This window comes from Austrofundulus limnaeus, unplaced genomic scaffold (genome assembly GCF_001266775.1).
Source record: "Austrofundulus limnaeus strain Quisiro unplaced genomic scaffold, Austrofundulus_limnaeus-1.0 Scaffold215, whole genome shotgun sequence".
Taxonomy (NCBI): Eukaryota; Metazoa; Chordata; class Actinopteri; order Cyprinodontiformes; family Rivulidae; genus Austrofundulus; species Austrofundulus limnaeus.
Genome location: NW_013952617.1, coordinates 781,493 through 794,955, shown reverse-complemented (window position 1 = coordinate 794,955; position 13,463 = coordinate 781,493). Strand labels below are relative to the sequence as shown.

Genomic DNA, 13,463 nt, shown 5'->3' with positions numbered 1-13,463 from the left:
ATTTTTTTCTTGTACTTTTTTCTTTTTGTGCTGTCACCTGGAAAAAAGTTTTTAATAACTTTTTTTGTATTATTTTAAAGAGAAAATATGAGCAAAGCTGCAGTTGTCAGAATAAAGTGATTTGACAGAGCAACAAAAATACAAATAGCAAACAAAATACTCTGCAATAAAACTTGTTTAAACATTGCTTACTAAAACACAACCCAAATTGATTGTAAATGTGAACAATTCGGTTGCGATCTTGCAGGTGGAGCTCAGCTGTCCCAAGGAGATGGCGTGGAAGGTGAACATGCACCGCGGCTACCTGGCAATCTGCAACCCCGAGGAGCAGCAGCTCAACTTCATCGAGCGTCTGGTGGAGATGGCCTCTAGCCTGGCCATCCGTGAGTGGAGGAGGCTGCCTCACATCGTTTCCCACGTGCACACGCCGCTGCTGCAGGTCAGCTCACCAAACACAGGAGTTTCACTCTCGATAAGCTCATTTTGATCCGATCAGTTAGGGGGGAGTCAGTTTGTTGTCGTAAGTACTTCAGAAGATGCAAGGAGTCAAGAGATCATCAACAGCTCTTAAACACTGTGCCGTTGAGCAACGCTGATAAGAGCTTTTATCTCCCTCCCTCACTTCATTTTGTAAAATTGAGATGATAGGAAAAAAATGAAAACCCTTTAAGCCTCTTTAATTCCACTGAAATAAATTACAATAGATGGGGCAGGAATGGAGGGATAAAAGGCGAATGAAAAAGCAGGAAAACTTCAGCAATAAAACAGAAAAAAGGTGGAGAGTGAACAGAACAGGGGAACATATAGAGAGAAGAAGAAAGGAGGAGAGGTAGTTTAGAATTTTTGTAATTACTTCCCTGCCATCAGATAGTGTTTGATTAAATACGTGCAGCAGAATTACATTTACATGATGAATGGGATCGTCTGAATGAAGGTTAGAAGTGGGCCATCAGCTGATATGAACAGATAATTGTGAAAAATATTGTACTGCGCAATTTACTTTGTTTTGGGAGATTTCATTTCAGTGTAGGGGGGTGGGTTAAATCTTCCCCGCTGCTCTGATTCACTACATTTATCTTGTAAAAATGGGTATTTTAATGGCCTGACTTTGTTTTTTTGTTAGTGCGCGCGTGTGTGCACTGACACGGAGTTCAATTATTTACCCAAGCCACGGAAAAACAAGCTCTTCTTCCTCCCAGCTGAGCGACTTGTTGTAAATCTCTATTCCAAACTCTAAATCACAACTCCAGGACCCGATGAGCCATGCAGACTGAGAAAACCCCGACTTTGCAAATACCCTGGGCTTCAAATATGATTTGAATCAAGTTATCATCTAATCCCAGCTCTCTGCAGTAACCTGCAGTCAATGGATTATCACGCTCACTATCGATTACGACAGCTGGCATTAATTTTGATTGATGAGTAGTTATAATGGAATGATTGAYTCAATGTTCAAAAAGCTGCTCTGGGCCCAATCAATGAGGCTTCTTTTTCAGGGAATAAGAAAGAAGCCCTCACTTATCATTTTCACATCTTCCCATCTCCCTGACTTATTAGTTCTTTATTTATTTATTTATTTTTTTTTATGGATGTAGGAAGACATTTTTGCAGAATATGCYTTGCAAACTGTATTTGTTGGCTTAAAATTTGGACTGTGCTGAGTTTGTGGCACACAGATGAGGTCTTTTTGTACCTTAATATATTTTTTATGCCAGAACAGTAATTTTCTATTAATTTGTCAAATTGGTCCAAAAGAGTAAAAARCACATTAAATTATGTTAACATTTTTAAAGTGAATTAACATTCTGCTGCCTGATGGATTAAAATGTTTTACATTTTTATAGACTTTTTCCTACTATCGTTGTATTTAGATACTCAAATTAATGTTTTAAGGGAGAAGGAGGAAAACTTAACTTTTTTCCCCTTGCTGTTGTATTCTCAGGGTAARCCTTTTTTGTTTTATTCAGACTTTGTGCTTTTATTCTGTAGTTTCACATGGCATTTTATTTTGTTAACAAAACATTTTATTTAGTTGCACAGCTTCTTTCTCTTCTCTCTCTTCTGTTCATACTTCGTCTCATTCCTTCAGTTCTCCTGATCTGTATCTCACAAGCTTTCTTTGCATCTCTTAATTAAATCTTGATCTCCATATTCATCGTATCACCATGTTGTGCTTTATTGGTCCAACCCTTTCTGATCTTTCTCATTGTTTTAAATCAAACACATTCAAATATTACGTTTTCTTTTCTTCCTCAGATGTCAATGAAAGCAAATCAACAAAAAAGGGAGATAAGGCAGTAAAACAACTTATCTTATTAACTGMTCATTTTACTCTAAAACCTTTAAGCTATTTGTTGAAAACACCCCACAACAAACAAATTATAGTGTCTGTCATACCGGAAAACCACAAATTGAAACAAATGTGACTCTTTGACATGAAATTGTATTATCTTAGTTTAGAATAAGTAGCTTTTATTTAAGTTGTGTCGGCAAAATTATTTACTTGATTAAAGTCTGCTGTTTCTCTGTCTGATCTTTATTTTAAAGCAGACAGAAAGTATTACCCAAAAGAAGTTATCTTATCATGAGAATTATTTTCTTTTTCGATCATGCTTCACATTGCCTGTTTCGTATAAAACCTAAAGGTTCCATCTAAATGAAACTTGGCATGAACTGAGTGTGAGGATAATCAGGAAGTCTTGTTAAAAGACGCAAAAAAAAGAGAGAGAAAGGTGTCTTAATTTATCCTTCCTCCCCAGGCGGCACAGCAGATCATTGAGCTGCAAGAAGCGGCCCAGATTAATGCCGGCCTTCAGCCTGCCAACCTGGGCCGCAACACCAGTCTGCATGACATGAAGACCGTGGTGAAAACCTGGAGGAATCGACTGCCTATTGTTTCTGATGACCTCTCCCACTGGAGCAGCATATTCATGTGGCGCCAGCACCACTACCAAGGTATGGCTCTCTGTCAGGACCAGACTGCTTTTAAATAAGATGCCAGGAAGCGTAGTAACATCTTTCTTAGGGAGAGTAGGTGTGCTGCAGGACGCCTCCTTAATGCTGTTTTGGTTTTTATAAGTTACAGTTAAAGGCCACATTGTGAAGAGCCCTCTCAGGGTGTCTTTGCATTTCCACATGTCATTTCACTGAAGTGCACACACATACGCTGACACACACACACACGCACCTCTACCTTGCTTAGTGCTCAGCATCTCTCCAGCAGTGATTTTGAAGCCATTCAGAAAGGCAGCCACCGCAAAATGTGATGTCTCAAGCAAGTTGAGCTCCAGCTCACACGATGAGGGCTAAAATAATGATAGTGTTGTTTGGCAGCAGCACGCCAATAAAATCCACCTCATTTATACATGACAGCCTTCAAAGGTAAAGTGAAATGGAGTTTTCTTGATGAAATTCATCACCACGGTTCATTTGCTGTTCAATATGTTCGGCGTCCCCGGCGCCCTCCTTCTGCGTTACGACAGCGCAGCTTTCAGAGCGCTGCAGGATCTTCGCTCTTCATCTCGCGCTTTACTCACATTGTCACCTGAATAAAGAAAAATGCTGTCTTTACGTTTTATTTATTTTTTGTTTTGTTTTTTGCCTGCAGCCATTGTGACAGCGTATGAGACAAACACACATGACCCGAGTAACAACAATGCCATGTTGGGAGTTCATGCCTCAGCTTCTGCTATCATTCAGTATGGAAAGATAGCTCGCAAACAGGTACTGGCTCTCACTCAAAGGTCTGTTTAAATAAAAAATAAAAATGTTTGACATTTATCATTTCTAAAAATGCACATTTTTATGTGGTGTGTATAAGACAATGTTGTACCGTTTCTCTAAGGGATTGGTGAATGTGTCTTTGGACATTTTAAGCCGTATCCACACCATCCCGACGGTGCCCATTGTTGACTGCTTCCAGAAGATTAGACAGCAGGTCAAGTGTTATCTGCAGCTGGCCGGTGTCATGGGCAAGAATGAATGCATGCAGGTGAGATTTCTATTTTCTATTTCCTGTTTCCTGTTTATTTAGAAATGCTACAACCAATCAGGTCTTTTGTTGTATTGGCAGCTGATAATGTTTTTGCCAGTGTGTATGTGCATGTCTGTCTGTTAGTAAAACATGGAGGAATTTTTATGAAACTTGTAGAAAGTAGTCATTAGCTGCACATCTTTAACTGACCCAATTGAAGAAGACCAATACAACCAAATCATCTTAGAAAACCCACAAATAGCTCTGTCRGTTTCACAGATATTAGTCTCAAATTTGTTGTTGTACCTGAGGCACACTCACAACACATGCTACAAGTGCTAATCTTTCTGTGAGTGCTTTGCCTAAAGCTTCAGTGTTAACTGTTGGGGTCAACCCAGTTTGTCTGTTAGCAGAAAGTGTCATGAACCACTGGATAGATTTTAATGAAACTATCAGGAAGTAATTAGAGATCGACCGATACAGGTTTTTGAAGGCCGATACCGATTATTTTGACTTCAGTCTAACCAATACGTCGATACGTGCAGCCGATTTTTTTGGCCGATTCTTGAAGCCGATACTGCTTTTCCTTCCTCCATTAACATGATAAAAATAAGAATGATAACAAATGTTACACAAGTCTTGATTTAAACAAAAAAGAAACATTTATTAACTGAGCCTTGTCTGGTGCAGACTGCGTGAAGTCCTGCCACACAGGATTTCTTTTTTCAGCCATTTGAAAAAAAAATAAAAATTTAAAGATTTATTTTATTCTGTTTTAATTTATATATTAATCAGATTAGTATCTTTCTTTACATAAAATAAAATTACCATATTTTAATATCCCAGTATTTTTATGCTAAAACAGGTACACCAAGAAAAGGAGAGAGACACACACATACATCTTGCTATTTTTGTGAGGACTTCACACACACACACACACACACACACACACACACACACACACACAGCGCTCACAGTCTGTGCCCGGTTTTTACACCGGGCAAGAAATCCATTAAAACCAGCTGATGTTAGCTTTAGACCTCAGTTTGAAATGTACATAGAAGAAAACTTGCAACACGACTTTTATACTGCGGTCAGATCAAACGTGATATGAGCAGCGTCTGCCTGGTTCACATGTTTACATGGACAGCAGCTCTTTACTCGCTCTTGTGAACGTAACAGCGAGAAAAGACCGAGAGCTTTTTTATTGTAATCCAGCGGGGAGAAGAATAGAAGTGTTCTTCTATGCCTCCTGTGAGCAGCTCCAGCATTTTTTAAAAGAAAAACAACGTGGACATGCTAATTACGCTAATACAGTCCGGTGCCAAAGTGAAAGTAAAACGTGGCACTCCCGTTCGAAAATGAAACAACACACAGCTGTTCTTTCCTCCTCATAGTTCGAGACAGAGGGCAGAAAAACTAAATTAGACAGTTAAAACACATTAAAAGTTCACAGCTCACCCTTGTTGTTGGCACTCTGTCACAACATTACCATCCGCGCTCTCCCAGGGAGGGGGCGGCAACACATGCGCTCGCATGACCCAAAGAATGGATCGGCCGAACGTATCAGCCGATACCGATACAAGGAAAAAACGTAAATATCGGCCAAAAATATCGGCCGGCCGATGTATCGGTCGACCCCTAGAAGTAATTATTGGGCGGGTTATTACAACTGATTTCTATTTGGAGTCCGTTTGATCCATAATGGGCACGACAGCTAATCAATTTTAACTGACCCAAAAATGGCTATTATTTAGTTTTTTTTTTCTTCCTTTTTTCCCCCCCTAATATTGAGGTAAACCCTGATATTGGCGTAGCTGGGCATTTTTCACAACACTAACTTTGAGCACTAACTGATTCCAACACAGTCTGAACTTGGCAGCTCGTGATATCAGATGAAGTAGTGCATAATGTTATTTTCAAGGTTCGACAAAATAGCTACTCCTCTGTCATTTCTCAACATAAGAGGATTGCTGTCTAAAACCTTAGCATGACAATTGGCAGGTGATATGTAATCTTTTAAGCAATGCTATCGCTTAAATAAATAAAAAAATCACATATTTTACATGTTCATTGAAACACGTTGGCTGGGCTTGGCTGCCTCAGTCTTTGGTTGCCGTCGGTGAAATTAGGGTTACTTTGTGTGAAAAGCAGTAAGAGTGAGAAGGGTTCGGGGTGGCTGCAGGTGACAGGTTATAGCTCTGAGACTTAGAAGAGAGTGTAACTCAAGAGCTTGCTCTTAAGTCCACAGAGCACTCTGATTAATAGAAGCTGTTCAGCACACCACAAGTCATTAAAAATTGCCAGCAGACATTGTTCTCTCTCTCTCTCTCTGTTCTTTTCCTTCTCTGGTTCTTTTGGTCTCTTTCTCCTGCTACACATCGTTTGTCACGGCAGTACATAGGAGACACCTAATCAGAGAGTCACCGTAATGGAATTTTAGTTCCCCTTTAATACTTTTTTCTCCCTCTTCCTCACTTCTTAATGAACAGTGAGGAGTTTGTTTGTTTTTCACCTGTTATTATGGCACCGTCTGAAACAGAAGGCTGTGATGTTGTCCAATTAGGGTTTTTTTTTCGATTTGCATGAAACATTTGCAGTTTTGTTTATAGTTGTTTTCAATTTGATGTTGACCTTTTTTCTCTTTAGGGTTTAGAGGTGATCGAGTCGACCAACCTGAAGTACTTTACCAAGGAGATGACAGCCGAGTTCTACGCTCTTAAGGGCATGTTCCTGGCGCAAATAAACAAGTACGTCCTCCAGCTGCTCTGCCTTTGACAGCTTTTGCATTACAAGTTGTTGCCAACTTTACGTTCAAAACGCACCAAACCCTCACCCGTACCTTCTGTTTGTGTAAGTGTTCCGTCCTGCTTGAACTAATCGGTCACATTCGTGTCACTTCCCACCTCCAAGGTAAAATGTCGTCTGTCATTAGGTCGTGAATGAGTCGGTAACTTTGTTTTCTGGCTGCAGGGTTTGCCTTTGGAGCATGCAGCTGCTGTTCCCTTTCAGTCAATTCACTCGGTACAACACATCATGTATGGGAAACCACGCCTCTGCGTGTCCTGGCTGAAGCCACCTCTAATCACGCCTTTAGGCAGGTGACGTGATGACGACAGATGTCAGGCTCCGCCTGCACATATACTGTATATATATTGTCACCATCACAGTCACTCCTTAGTTCTATTGCTCTTCACCTCGCAAGAACACCCACCTCTTCCAACCTAGCTAGTTAGCTGCTGCTAATTAGCTTTGTTTGTTCGAAGGTTCTCGGATTTAGTTTATCGGCTTTTGTTGGTGTCAGCTGCAGCTGCCTACTGGTAACTGTGTCTGCCCGCGGAGCGCTAACTTTGAGAAACCTTTCTTACCTCGACGAAAGAGAGAATTTTGTGGTTCGGGATGAGCACAAAATTACTCAAGAAGAAGCAGAAGTCTTCAGTTCGCTCCTGTCCCCAGGGGTGCGGCTTCTCGCTTCACGAAAAGGACCAGCATGAGGCTTGCCCGGTCTATTTGGGGATCGTCCACGCTCGTAGGGCGTTGGCTGAGCCCAAAGCGTGTGCGTTTTGCCGCCTGCTTCGACGCTCAACCCTGGAGAGACGGGTTAAGTTCTTGGAGAAAGTGCTGGGCGAGGCTGCAGTCACGCGGCAGGACCCTCTCCTCTCCGAGTCTAGTAACCCGGTTCCGTCCGAGTCTGACGAGGAGGAGCTCTCGGTCGAAGTCCCCACTTCCAGCTGGGCAGACCAAGTGGAATATATGGAGGGGTTAGCCGACGAAGAGGAAGAGGCCTCCCAGTTTCATCTGGACCTCCACCACGGAGGGGAGGACGTGCTGGATATCGGCATGGATGTTCATGGTCTGTCGGAAGACGACGATGAACCCGGTCCGAGTCCAGAAGCCCCCCTGCTGCGGGGGCAAACCAGGAGGACACGTCTTTTCTCTCTTTGTGTCGTCTCGCGGCTCAAAAACTGGAGGTGGAATGGCCTGCTTTCCCTCCTGCACAAAAACCGTCCTGGTTCGCTGGATTTTTTCTCCCCACTGAACCGACAGCGGTGAAAAACCGTCTTCCCATGTTCCCAGACTTCGTCTCGGAGCTGACGTCCTGCTGGACCAAACCTCTGTTCACCCGCGTCACAGTGCCCGGTTATGGGCCATATTTGGATTTGGAAGGAGCTGAAAAAGCTGGACTGGTGAACATGCCCCCCATGGAGCCGTCCCTGGCAGCGTATTTGGCCCAGTCTCACAACCATGGTGTGAGCAGACCCACCACGCTCCCTTCCAAGCCCTGTAGATTTTCTGCTGCGCAGTTAGAAAAAATCTACAAAGCTCAGGCCACCGCCGCTCGCGGCCTGAGTTCCATCAGCATGCTCCAGACTTACCAGGCTATGGCTCTGGCAGAGCTCGGAGCCCAGGTACTGGCCGAGAGTCCTCTGCTGCCTCTCTTAAATGAGATCAGACTCACCGCGGTCTACATCCTCCATGCGTCCCACAGCGTAGCGCTCTCCCTGGGCAGAGGGATGGCTTCAACCGTGGTGGTGCAGAGACATTTGTGGTTGACGCTCTCTGATGTCCCCGACAGAGACCGGGCCACATACCTGGATGAACCAGTTATGGCGGCTGGGTTATTCGGTCAGTCTCTCGAAGTTATTCAGGCGAAGTTCGAGCTGAGGAAGAAGCAGGCAGAAGCTCTGCGCTGCATTATCCCCAGACGGGACTCGAAACCCAAGACCAGCACTCAGAAGCCGGCCRCACAGCCGCCTCCGGCGAAGAGAACGGTGCTGCCCGGGAGCCTAGGCACCCAGCCACCTCAGCCTCATCACCATGGCCAACACCCCCGCCAGTCGGCTTGGAGCAAGGGCCCCCCTCCGGGTGTTCAGAAAGGCGCGACGCCTCGGAGGAAGAAGACGCAGTCCTCCTAACTGTGGGACCGTCACTGCAGGGACTTCAGGACCAGGGAGACATGTTCGCCAGTTTTCGGCTGCCGCCCAAGCGACATTTTGTTCGTACTGTTCAGGAAACCAGCCCCAAGAGCCTCCCCATTTTGCATCTGAGGAACAGAGGAGGTTACATTCTTTGTGTCCTCTACGTGCACTGCGTATTTACATTGACCGCACACAGGAGGTGAGGTCATGTGATCAGCTGTTTGTGTGTGTTGCTAACCCACTCAGGGGCAGGGCTCTGTCCAGACAGAGACTCTCCCACTGGATTGTGGAGGCTATCTCTTTAGCTTACAGCAGCAGGGGTCTCCTAGTCCCATCTGRTGTGAGAGCTCACTCCACCAGGGGTGTAGCAGCGTCCTGGGCACTATTTAAAGGGGTACCTGTGAGTGACATCTGTGCTGCGGCCAGCTGGTCTTCACCSCACACATTTGTTCAGTTTTATCGCTTAGATGTGACAGCCCCCTCGGTGGCTCACTCTGTGCTCTCCGCTGGGTCTGATGTGCTGCACTAGCATGTTAATATGACCCAAGTTTGGTGCTGCTCTGCGGGGCGTTTATATATGTCCCATACATGTTGTGTTGTACCGAGTGAATTGACTGAAAGGGAACATAATGTTATGCATATAACTACTGTTCCCTGAAGGAAAGGAACGAGGTACAACACATGGTGGCCCCGCTACACAGCTGGGCTAGGTGAAGAGCAGTTACCGAACTAAGGAGTGACTGTGATGCGACAGTATTTATATGTGCAGGCGGAGCCTGACATCTGTCGTCATCACGTCACCTGCCTAAAGGCGTGATTAGAGGTGGCTTCAGCCAGGACACGCAGGGGCGTGGTTCCCATACATGATGTGTTGTACCTCGTTCCTTTCCTTCAGGGAACAGTAGTTATATGCATAACATTACGTTTCCCTGTTTACCCAGAGCCTCGCGCTTAATAAATCCCCACCCCCGCCCCCACTTTGCCCATCATCTTTGACATGACATGGGGTCTTGAAGGGTGAAAGAGAAATTCAGAAACGCTTAGTAAATGTATATGCAGCTCAATAATTAACTCTGGGCAATTTATAGGAATCTCTGGGATCAGCAGAACTCGCCTCCACCTCACTAGGGTTTATAGCAATCATTAAGTTTCTCCCCCACCCCCACCCTCAGGCGCAGGGGGAGAATTAACAGCAGAGTGGAGGTTGGGGGGTTCGGTTTGTGTGTACACGTAGTCACATATGCTAAGGATTTCAGGATCATTCAATTAAATGGGTGTCAGAGATTTGACAGTCCGTTGGGTGTCTGTGCGCCTGTTGAGCCAGGCAGTAGAAACTATTAATGTACTTTAACACTTGCAAAGTGACTGAGGAAACCCCATTAAGTATTACTGGAGGGTCTTCGACTCTCGCTCCCACAGCAATCAAGCTCTCGTTTTTTAATCACATGCCAAAATGCCTTCCATAATAACACATTTTAATTGATTGGTTGGGGAAGCATTTCGCTGTTAGTATGTGGGGGAGTAGTTTGGAAGCGTTCCTAAAATGGAGGACCACTTACCAGCTGCAGCTCGGTAAGACTTTTTATTTGACGGGCCTGTCTCTTTGTTTTGACTGGAGCTGGTGAGACTCGTGGTGCTTCCTGCATCTTATTTATTAATCAGAGGCAGGACGGTGTGCAAAAATTATTCAAACCGCGTGCCAGTGAATGGTTAGAAGCTGCCTAGTGTTGCAAAAAATAGCTGATGATTCAAAATTTATTTCCCTGTCAGCATAAATCGAGCCATCAAGACTTAGGTCTGCTGCCAGGTTTCACCTCTCTGTTTTCTGCTGTTATTTAAATGTTTGAAAATGGAAATGAAAATATGACTGCAGTGCTAGAATTATAAACTTAAAAGTTACTGAGTTTTTAAGACTGTGGTCRTCTTTTGTTATATGTTTTAGATGCTATTCAACTGCTGGCCCATGGGCCACATCCAGCCCGCATGTGACTTCTGTCCGGCCTGTTGGTGACCCCTTCAAAAAAAAAAAGAGAAAAATTGAGAGAAATTTTAAAATATATGTTTTACTTCATTAAAAAAGATTTTAAATTATTTGTGAATTTAAAATTTATGATTCAATGTAACAAAATTAATTTTAAAGGTAAAAGATAATATTTGTACTCTTACACACTCCATTGTTTCACTTAATCTATAAATTCCAAGAAATAATGACAAGAATATAATGAAAATTGAAACAACTTGACACATGGTTTTTAAAATTGCATTTACTATTGTTTTTTCTTTATTTGATGACAAAAATAACCAAAAATCTGCTCAAATTTGTATAAATGTACATTTTGGAAAAGAGCATGTGTAAGGTATTAAAGTGGATGAAAATGGTAGCCTGTCTACATCACATCTTTTCACTCAGTTTTTAACTTTTTGTGTTTTTATGTCAGCAAATTTACTGACTGAGTTTTTAGTAGTTTGTAAAGGTGTGGCATGAAAAATGGGTTTAAAGTAGAGTTTATATTTAAATTATTATTTTTATTTTTTTGCTGTTTCAATCTTTATCTTTTGGCTTGTAGAATAGGACACTTCCACACTGTAGTGGATATTTTTCTCTGGAAGTGTGCCACTCATTCAGGGTGTGATCATTATAATCTTTTTTTTCTTTTTTCACTTTTTTCCATGACCCCACTAAAGGTGTAACATTTGTTTTTCCTCTTTAGCGTCTAATCTTGACACCTGCCAGATCCCATTTACTCAAATACTATTTCCCACTAGTTCTCGCCGCCAAYCTTCTGCTGAGAATATGTCATTTGTAATTTCGTTCCCTCTCCAACACTCCTTACCTCCTTTTTGTTCTTCCTCTAGGTCCGAGGAGGCCAATAAGGCCTTTTCAGCAGCGGTACAGATGCACGACGTCCTGGTGAAAGCCTGGGCTATGTGGGGAGACTACCTGGAGAACATCTTTGTCAAAGATCGGCAGCTTCATCTGGGAGTTTCTGCTATTACCTGCTACCTCCATGCATGCCGCCACCAAAATGAGAGCAAGTCCCGCAAGTACCTTGCAAAGGTGATTTGTGTTTTAGGCATTATGATGCTGAAAGKGGCTACATATTTTTGGTATCATAATACTCCTTTGTAGGACATCCTTAGCTTGAACTATGTCTTCTTGAAGAGAATATCACATTTTATTTGTGATTCTCTGGATTCCTGACCTTATTTAGGTCCAACATTATTGATGTCAATTAGATTCTGCCAAAGTTACAAGCAGAGACTAGTAATTGCATCAATGACAGTCTAGTGATTCACATAATCGATCAATAGTTAAGTGAAGGCCATCATCTGGCACAGTGGGTTAACAGACTAATGGCCTCCCCTCATGCTACAGACTCATGGTCCTCAGCACGGTGTGGCCTTTCTTTAGCAGTCCGTTTAGTCAGGGTGAATGACTAATAAGCTTGTAATGTCCACTGTTGCCATCGAGCAGCACAAACACAGTTTGTTTCCACGGCTTGTTAATTACATTCACATTTATATTAGATGTTTTTGATGACTCCCACACCAAAGTATCGAGCCGCCAAAAAGGTTGGCATTCGTTCTGATAGACAGAGAAAGACGAACAGACTTCATCAATAATTAAACCCAATCTTGTGTTCTTGGATTAGCTCAGTAAAGAGGARACGAGGAGCTGAGTGGGGTTAATGTCTTCTTTATATTGTAGACGTACACACAAAAAACACCAGCGGAGGAGAGATGACCTCCACGTTAACACGGCTCTGATCACGATAAGAACTGTTGARATGGGCTAATGGTGCTTTGCAGCTGTGAACAGAAGCAGGCAGGCAGTAATAATGGGATAAACGCTTAAGTCCCTCTCTTCTTGCTTTGTTACAATAGTTGAATTATTTTTAGATGTGTGCAGTGTTTTAATGTGACTTCTTTTAAAACATGCTTTTTTTCTTGTTTCCCCTACTTGTCTTGTTTTCAGCTTTTCATCACGTTTTAATCACCTGTTTGTATCTGTAGGTGCTGTGGCTGCTCAGCTTTGATGACAAGAACACACTAGCAGATGCAGTGGACAAATACTGCATTGGGGTGCCCCCTATTCAGTGGTTGGCCTGGATCCCCCAGCTTCTGACCTGCTTGGTTGGGTCAGAGGGCAAACCTCTGCTTAATCTCATCAGCCAGGTAAGGCCTTGACTCAACTCTTTAAGCTAAATTTAGATTTTATTTGTGTTTAAAGGCACAGTGTGTAGGATTTTGTCAATTCTTTTAGCCAAAATTGAGATAATCACTAATGACAATAATAAAAAACATGTCTAATCATTGCAGACAAAGACCTTGTTTTATTATTTTTACCTTATAAAAAGCTGTTTATGGTCATGGGTCGCCACTACAGGCAGCCGCCATTTTACACCACCATCTTGTCGACGAAGGCTCATGAAGGACAAACTGCGGTGGCGGAGTCAAAAACAGTTTTATTGTAATACTAAAGTAAGTAAGCTTTATTTCTATAGCATCTTTCGCAGATAAACATCACAAAGTGCTTCACAGAAAGCAAAAATAATTAAAAACAATAAAAC

At 42.9% G+C, this 13,463-nt stretch overlaps 1 protein-coding gene across 4 annotated transcripts in view; it reads left to right on the top strand.

Annotated features, from left to right (window-relative positions):
• trrap (transformation/transcription domain-associated protein) overlaps positions 1 to 13,463 on the top strand; it is a 123,590-nt gene that overhangs the window by 76,184 nt on the left and 33,943 nt on the right. For all 4 annotated transcript variants that reach the window (XM_014019295.1, XM_014019294.1, XM_014019293.1 and 1 more), the window contains 7 exons: positions 248 to 439; positions 2,760 to 2,955; positions 3,608 to 3,723; positions 3,845 to 3,991; positions 6,623 to 6,723; positions 11,749 to 11,950; positions 12,907 to 13,068. In XM_014019295.1, coding sequence (XP_013874749.1) covers positions 248 to 439; positions 2,760 to 2,955; positions 3,608 to 3,723; positions 3,845 to 3,991; positions 6,623 to 6,723; positions 11,749 to 11,950; positions 12,907 to 13,068 — 1,116 coding nt within the window. The remainder of the gene's footprint in view (positions 1 to 247; positions 440 to 2,759; positions 2,956 to 3,607; positions 3,724 to 3,844; positions 3,992 to 6,622; positions 6,724 to 11,748; positions 11,951 to 12,906; positions 13,069 to 13,463) is intronic.